Consider the following 8,872-nt stretch of genomic DNA (forward strand, 5'->3'; position numbering starts at 1 on the left):
GCGCCCGTGGAAATTGGACTGGAATTGCGTTGCTAGGGAACAGATTGGACCCAAGTACATTTTCTGTCAGCTATTGATATTAGCAAATAGGACTCCCTAAAAACTTGGTATCTCATCTGCAGTGGTGGAGGAAGTACTTTAAGTATTAGAATAAATACCCAGATAAAATGGTACTCCGGTAAAAGTCCTCCATGGAATATTCTACATAAGTAAAGGTTGAGACGTTTTTGACATTGAAGTATTAAAAGTAAAAGTACATACATCATTTGTGTATTCAGTGGTCTGAAGCATTCATTCTTCATCCATCGACTTGTAAAGGTTGTGTTAAAGTGTCACATGGTCGTTATGCTGGCTGATTATTTGACTAGCTTCAAATTTTGCCTTGTTTTCTATGCAAAGTAACTAGTGACCGATGGGTTTGGATAAATAGAAAAGGACAATATTTCCTTTGACAAAAGTACAAAGTTCCCTAAAAAAAAAAGTACAGATGGGTTACTTTAGACCACCGCTTACTGTGTAAACCCACCCTACCTTAACCTCATTGGATACGGTGCATGACGCCCAAATAAAATTGAATTAGCAAACTGACACAGGAAATAAATTCAGGTCCCCTTTAAGCTGAAAGTGTAGACTGACCAATCAGAGCTGTGTGAGGAACATGTCACCTAGTCAAAGTCACATGACCCTATGCCAGACCAGAGGAATACCCATATCAGATGAACATCATTTCATGCAATACATTTACTTTGTTTTGGTAAATTTGCCCTGATCTGGCCTTAGGGATACATTGCTACCTAGGGCAGATCTCAAAATGTGAAGTTAATGTTCTTTACTAGTCTTGTGACTTAACACCTAACAAAGTTGTCATTTAGCAGTGGTGGATTATTTGGCCATCAAGGGAAATAATAAGTGCACTAATCTGGTTCAAAAGCAAATCCCCCATGTTATGAATCATACAACTAGCACATGATTTGGCATTCGGTTGCCATGGACTGGATTCCTTTTGTGAAAAAGCACCATCTTCCACACAAGCCGAGTATATCACACTTCACTTGTCAAATTTTATAATAAAATCATTTGAGACCTTGCATTTCAGTCATTTGTGTCAAGAATCAGTGAATTGAAGACCAGATAATCAATCACTAGTTTACACCAAGACCAAGATTAAGCAAAAGGAACTTTATTATTATTACATGTAAAAAAAAAAGAAAAAGAAAAAATCTGGTAGCTGTATAGTGGAACTCTTTGAACTTCACCCACCCATCAATCTATCTGTAAAAAATAAGAATAATTCTGGTAGCTGTATAGGGGAACTCTTTGAACTACACCCACCCATCAATCTATCTTTAATAGATAGTGGAACTCTTTGAACTACACTCATCAACAGACAAGAGAAGAGCCAGCAAAAAGGTGACAAAACATAAGGACAGATGATGGAAACACACTGGAAAGGTCATCTGACAGGTCAGTGAATTACACAGCTTGGTAGAGGCACCATTACACCCAATTTAAGCTAAATCCTCCTCCTCTGCCTCCTCGTCGAACTCTCCCTCCTCCTCTGCGGTGGCGTCCTGGTACTGCTGGTACTCCGACACCAGGTCGTTCATGTTGCTCTCCGCCTCAGTGAACTCCATCTCATCCATGCCCTCTCCGGTATACCAATGGAGGAAGGCCTTGCGCCTGAACATGGCGGTGAACTGCTCAGAGATGCGCTTGAACAGCTCCTGGATGGCCGTGCTGTTGCCGATGAAGGTGGCCGCCATCTTGAGGCCACGGGGAGGGATGTCGCAGACGGCGGTCTTCACGTTGTTGGGGATCCACTCAACAAAGTAGCTGCTGTTCTTATTCTGTATATTCAGCATCTGCTCGTCGACCTCCTTCATGGACATGCGGCCGCGGAAAATGGTCGCCACGGTGAGGTAGCGTCCGTGACGGGGGTCGCAGGCGGCCATCATGTTCTTGGCGTCGAACATCTGCTGGGTGAGCTCTGGGACCGTCAGGGATCTGTACTGCTGGCTGCCCCTGGCGGTGAGTGGGGCGAACCCGGGCATGAAGAAGTGCAGCCGGGGGAACGGGACCATGTTGACGGCCAGCTTGCGCAGGTCGGCGTTGAGCTGTCCGGGGAACCTGAGGCAGGTGGTGACGCCGCTCATGGTGGCCGACACCAGGTGGTTGAGGTCGCCGTATGAGGGGGTTGTAAGTTTGAGGGTGCGGAAGCAAATGTCGTACAAGGCCTCGTTGTCAATGCAGAAGGTCTCGTCTGTGTTTTCTACGAGCTGGTGGACCGACAGCGTAGCATTGTAAGGCTCAACGACTACGTCCGACACTTTGGGCGACGGCACCACGCTGAAAGTGTTCATGATGCGGTCTGGATATTCTTCACGGATCTTGCTGATGAGCAGGGTGCCCATGCCGGAGCCCGTGCCGCCGCCCAGGGAGTGCGCGAGCTGGAAGCCCTGCAGGCAGTCGCAGTTCTCCGCCTCCTTCCTCACCACGTCCATCACAGAGTCCACCAGCTCCGCGCCTTCCGTGTAGTGGCCCTTCGCCCAGTTGTTACCTGCACCGCTCTGGCCTGCAAACAACAACAACACATCAGCACTAATCTCACAGGACCAGTGGTGGAACATAGTTTATTTACATTTACCACGTAAAAAAAGTAGAAATACCCAGATGAAAACCTCAGGTCTTAAAATTCACAATTCTACCTTGAAAGAAAGTGATATTGAATCATCATCATCTTCGTTTTATGTCCCTATTTTCCCACTACAGTGAAGTTGGACGGACGATGACTCCACGCCACTGGAGTCATTATTTTTGGTTTGTAGCTAGTTTTATACCTCGGATGCCCTTCCTTACAGGTGTCGGTGAGGACCTAGCCATTGCGTATTCCTACACACAAGGCAGTGCGGTTTTCTTTCAGGGTTCTCCCCTTAGCCTTTGCGTATCCCTATGCACACACACAAGGCAGTGCGGCCCCTGTATCCCTAGGTAGGGAGGCTAGAGAGGGTACCAACAGTTGCCCAAGGTGAACCCTCAGACTAGTGGAGGGAAGGAGTTGTCTTAATTCTCCATTCTAGTTCGGCTTCAGCTAGAACTAGCCACTGAATATAAAGTATTTCTTTATTAAGTATAAAAATGTAATGTGTATATATTCTAGTTTTTATGTGTGGTCCAGTTATGGTTGCTCCCATCAATGTCCTCTTGAAGTTTGACAAGACTTAAAATGTGAATCAGCTTCATCTACCCATGACACGTCTCGCATGACAAATTCTATTTCTTCAAAGTAACTGATAAATATTTCCATTGAAATGTAGTACAGTAGAAGTACAAAGTTCCCTCAAAAATATACCTTGGTACAGTGCGTTTGAGTAAAAATACGTTACACCATTGCACAGGACATGTGGCAACATTAAATGTAACATGTCTGGCTGTGTGACGTCAACTTGTCAGCATGAACAGTACCAGGATAGCTTAGCACAATAGCTTAGACATTGCTTTTGGGATTTGGCAAAAACTCATTTATTATTTACAAATTATACAATAAGGACTATGGCCATACAGCATTATTCAATATACACAACTATATTAAAACTACTAGCCACATTGTTACTAGGGAAACTACTATAACAAGTTGACCCTTGATGCTGCGGTCTGACGTCAGTTGGAACAGGAAGTGAAGAAGTCACTGGCTCAGGTTAAATCAAATTAAACCTGTAGCTACATCAGGCACAAACAATGGAGCGCCACTTAGTGGCCAAACATGGCACTGCAACTAAATAACACAAATACAATCACATTGTGTCTGTCAGACAATCTATGACAATTCCATTACCTACCGAACACAAAGTTGTCTGGTCTGAAGATCTGGCCGAAGGGACCGGATCTCACTGAGTCCATAGTCCCTGGCTCTAGGTCGACAAGCACAGCACGGGGCACGTATTTACCACCTAGGGGAAAGAGAGGGGAGAGCAAGTCAGAAAAACACAACAGCAATTGAACTCGGCTAAATGGAATGTCATCATCATCCAATTAGGAATTCCCAAAATTAAAAGTTACCCGATGCTTCATTGTAGTAGACATTGATCCTGTCCAACTGCAGGTCACTGTCTCCGCAGTATGTGCCTGTTGGGTCAATGCCGTGTTCATCACTAATCACCTCCCAGAACTGAAAGAGATAAGTCATTGAATTAGGTAAGCATTAAGCAATAATATACGAGCAATGGCAAAAACCCTATTATTCTTCCAAGCCCAGGGGATCAACTACTTCCATGTTTACGTAATATGTTACATTTTTCACAATTTAGAACACATGTCGTCATTATTAGTAGACTGTCTGTCACTGGCGCAGAAATTTAAAAATCTCCCTCCGTGCACGTGCGGGAACTGCTGGCGCCTCCCTCAAACTGAACAGTGACATCTCCTTAGCAAATGACCTCAATACCTTCTATGCAAGGTTTGATGCTGGTAATAGCAACACCAGCTCACAAGCCACGGCAATGGGGGGGGGGGGGTCGGCTGCTGATGGAGACGCAGTGTTCAGGGTAACAGAGCATGAGGTGAGGCGGACCTTTAAAAAAGTGAATATCAGGAAGGCAGCAGGTCCGGACGGCATCCCCGGCCGCGTCCTAAAAGTCTGTGCCGACCAACTGGCCCCAGTATTCACTGACATATTTAACCTGTCCTTAGAACAGGCTGTCATCCCCACCTGCCTGAAGAAGTCCACTATTATCCCTGTACCCAAAAAATCCAAGCCTGCTTGCCTCAACGACTACCGCCCTGTAGCTCTCACCTCCATAGCCATGAAGTGCTTTGAGAAGCTAGTAAAGGGCTACATCTGCTCCTCCCTCCCCATCAACATGGACCCCCTGCAATTTGCATACCGCCCCAACAGGTCTACGGAGGACGCCATAGCCCATGTGCTGCACACAGCAGCATCACACCTGGACAAGAGGCAGGGGAACTATGTGAGAATGCTATTCATCGACTACAGCTCGGCATTCAATACCATAGTCCCCTCCATACTCATAGCCAAGCTCAGGGACCTGGGCTTGAACTATGACCTCTGCCAGTGGGTCTTGGACTTCCTGACTGGCAGACCCCAGGTGGTGAGAGCAGGCAACTGCACCTCCTCATCCATCACCCTCAACATAGGGGCCCCCCAGGGCTGTGTTCTGAGTCCCCTCCTCTACTCCCTGTACACACACGACTGTGTGGCTCAGCGGAGTAGCAATACAATCATCAAATTTGCTGACGACACAGTGGTGGTGGGCCTGATCTCTGCCAACGACGAGAGGGCCTACCTGGAAGAGGTCAAGGTCCTGGCGGGATGGTGCCAGGAAAACAGCCTCTCCCTGAACGTCAGCAAAACAAAGGAGATGATTGTGGACTTCAGGAGGTCGGGGGTCAAGGACTACAGCCCCCTCAGCATCGACGGGGCACCGGTTGAGAGAGTCAACAGCTTTAAGTACCTCGGAGCCTACATATCCGAGGACTTGACATGGACCACACACATTGACAGTGTTGTGAAGAAGGCACGACAACGCCTCTACTTCCTCAGGCGCCTAAGGAAGTTCCAAGTCAGTCAGAAGATCCTTAAGAACTTCTACTCATGTACAATAGAGAGCATCTTGACCGGCAACATCACCTCCTGGTTTGGGAATAGCACTGCACAAGACCGAAGCAGACTACAAAGAGTGACACGTTCAGCCGAACGCACAATTGGAGGGGGGCTCCCCACCCTCCAGAACATTTACAACAAGCGTTGCAAGGGCAAGGCTAAGAGAATCATTAAAGACTCCAGTCACCCGAACAACTGCCTCTTTGAACTGCTGCGGTCAGGCAAGCGATACCGGAGTCTCAAGGCGAGCACAGAAAGACTCAGAAGAAGCTTCTATCCCCAGGCCATCAGGCTGCTAAACAAACAATGAACACTACACAACAACAACCACCAAACGCACATAGCACACACATCCACACGCACACACTCACTTTAAACAAACACACTGTAGCACCCACTCCACACACTTTATAGCACACACCCACTTTAAACAAACACACTGTAGCACCCACTCCCCACACTTTATATTTATTGATGAAGGATTGCACTACAACTCGTACACCTTACTGTAAATTGTACCTAAATTGTACCTCATCCCATTTCTGCTTTGCACTATATAGTACTGTACATTAGTACACTGCATAGTATTGTATATTATATGGTAACTCAGAACATTGTACATATGTCTATACCGAACACTGTGACCTCATTTTCTTCTTCTAAATTACATGCTATACTATGTTATTTGATACTATCTTGTCTAGCACAGTCTCTGGAGCGTAACAGTAAGAAGCATTTTGTATGAAAGTATTCTGTACTTCTGTATGACAACTATTAAAGAAACTTGAAACTTGAAACTGAAATCCATAAACGACCATTTTGAAATGTTCGTGCTGACATCATTGACTAACCGCCCACACCCGGGGCGCGGCGCGCGCTCAATGAATTCCATAAAGAGCAGGCCGTTGAGCATTAATTATGAAAGAAAAACATCACAATAATGTTTTAACTGCGACGATTAAGGTCGTTGGGAGTTTCGTTACAACTGCAATACTTTAATTAAAACGATGGCATCGAGTTGTCCCCAGGACTAACGTTAAACCTACTTCTTTTTTTGCGCATTGCAGTGGGCCAAATGTATAGTAACGTTAAATCAAGCTTATTCATGTAAAAAATATACGTCTTCATTTAGTAATCCAAAACATATGGGCCAAATATACTTCATAATTTACATAATCTGGATAGTTTCGAGAAAAAATTTCAACCGTCGTCACAAAAAAAATGTCAACCGTTGTCACAAATAATGTTGCACAAATGGCTAAATGAAATGATGCGAAGTGATTTGACAAAACATCACCACAATATCAATGTACAACAACAATATAATTGAAAACAGATGACAATTATTTGACATGAAGAAGGCCAGCTCATACACAAGTGACATTGGTAACGGCAGGGTGTGGTACTGTGGTTACAGACACGCACGCACACAAAGCACCGGGCTCTGAACTAACCGTCGACCGAGGATTCTGCTTTATCTTAGATATTAAACACAGACTATTTACTAACCTTGGCTCCAATCTGGTTTCCACACTGACCGGCTTGGAGATGGACAATTTCCCTCATTTTGTCTGGAGGTAGAAGAACAAGTCTTATCACAACAAGGGAAGACGAGTTGAGAGCATCGGCGTATTTAGACCACTATCAGTGATCAAATAATTATTATAATATTTTTTACTTCGCTTTGAAATATTTTGTATTTTATTTATTTTTTTAAACAAACATAAACAAACATGACAACACACGATAAGATATACAAGCATTAGTTGACAGTGCACATCCAATGAAATCACATTTTAGTTAATTGTCTTATATAGGATATACCCTTAATACCTGTTATCTAAAAACCTACACACATATGCTCCAGCTCGTACCCCCCCCCTCCCGGACCCCCCATTGGATAATCCATCCATTTTCCCTCGCTCCTAACCAGACATTACCATTATATGCTAGCTTTTATTTTCTCCACCACTTCTAACCACAATGTCATTTTGGATTCATTGAGACCCAAAATTCTTGCTGTAGATATTTCTTGATAGATCACATCGAGATATGTAATAATCCAGACCTTTCGGCACATTTTTTTCGGTTGGAACCATCGTGATGCTATCAGCTTTTTAGCCACTGTGATACCCGATAAAACCAATCTCTTTAGCTGTGGATGTACTGCACACTCAAAAACATCATTCAGCAGTAATACAGAGGGGTGTACAGGTATATTCCAAGTTAAGAGATTTGATAATTGCTGGGTCACCTCTTTCCAGAATATCTTAACTGGTGGGCAGTCCCAGTACATGTGCATAAATGTCCCCTCGTCCCCATTTGTACATAAGGAGCATTTGGAGTCTTGTATAATACCCATTTTTTTTCAGTCTTATAGGAGTCAAGTATGTCCTGTGAATATAGTTAAGATTGATTTGTTGATGGTCCGGGTTCCTTGATGTGAGTCGAACATTTGCCCAGGCTTCTTGCCAATCAAAATCACTTTCCAGGTCTGGTATATCCCTCCTCCAGACGGAGTCTAGGTGGAGGGTTTCATATGAGGACGTTAGTAATTGATGATAAAAATCTGAAACAAAACCTCTTGATGTCTCTCTTTCATAGAAGAATTTGTGGTATCTGTGGTGTTCAATTGGTTTCGTTAATGGAACACCTTGAGTCTTCAAACATAACAATAACTGTATGTAAAAAAGATGTGTGGACTTGGTGAGATTCAATTTGTTCCGTATTTCTTCATAACTACAGAAACCCTGTTTGTTAAAAACATCCCCTAATGAGTGTATGCCTTGCTTTTCCCATATAGGGAATCTTATAGGTTGTTTTCCAATCAAGAGTGCATTGTTATTGAATAAGGGAGTATGATTGTGCCATTTATGTGGGTTAGGATATTTTTTTTGTGTTTCACGCCATATCCGGATCGCATGAGTAATTATGGGGCCAAATTTCCGTTCGCAATGCTTGATTGATAGTTTAGTGTATGCTATGTCCTTCAGTCTATGTGGGGCTACTATGTTTTCTTCTAATTTTCTCCAGGATACTAATGCTTGGGGATCAAACCATGTTGTCAATGGTCTTAATGTGTACGCCTTAAAGGGGAACTATCTTATAAATGGCCTTTTTTAGTGTTTAGCATTGTTTCCTAGCTATGTGAACTTATATTAATATGATCTATGTCTCAAAATTCTCATATTGGCGCATTCTTCCAATTCTCCTCTCACAATATTCACCCTCACTGAACTGAGTAATTTGAAAATG

At 43.9% G+C, this 8,872-nt stretch overlaps 1 protein-coding gene across 1 annotated transcript; it reads right to left on the reverse strand.

Moving 5' to 3' along the window:
• Nucleotides 1-1,508: 1,508 nt before the first annotated feature.
• Nucleotides 1,509-7,183, reverse strand: LOC311224962 (tubulin beta-1 chain-like; the record flags this gene model as incomplete). Its single annotated transcript, XM_084310128.1, has 4 exons — nt 1,509-2,572; nt 3,837-3,947; nt 4,057-4,165; nt 7,127-7,183. 4 exons carry the CDS (start codon nt 7,181-7,183, stop codon nt 1,509-1,511), a joined length of 1,341 nt encoding a protein of 446 aa, XP_084166254.1.
• Nucleotides 7,184-8,872: the final 1,689 nt, after the last annotated feature.

This window comes from Notolepis coatsorum, assembly GCF_963971535.1.
Source record: "Notolepis coatsorum genome assembly, chromosome: 3".
NCBI lineage: Eukaryota > Metazoa > Chordata > Actinopteri > Aulopiformes > Paralepididae > Notolepis > Notolepis coatsorum.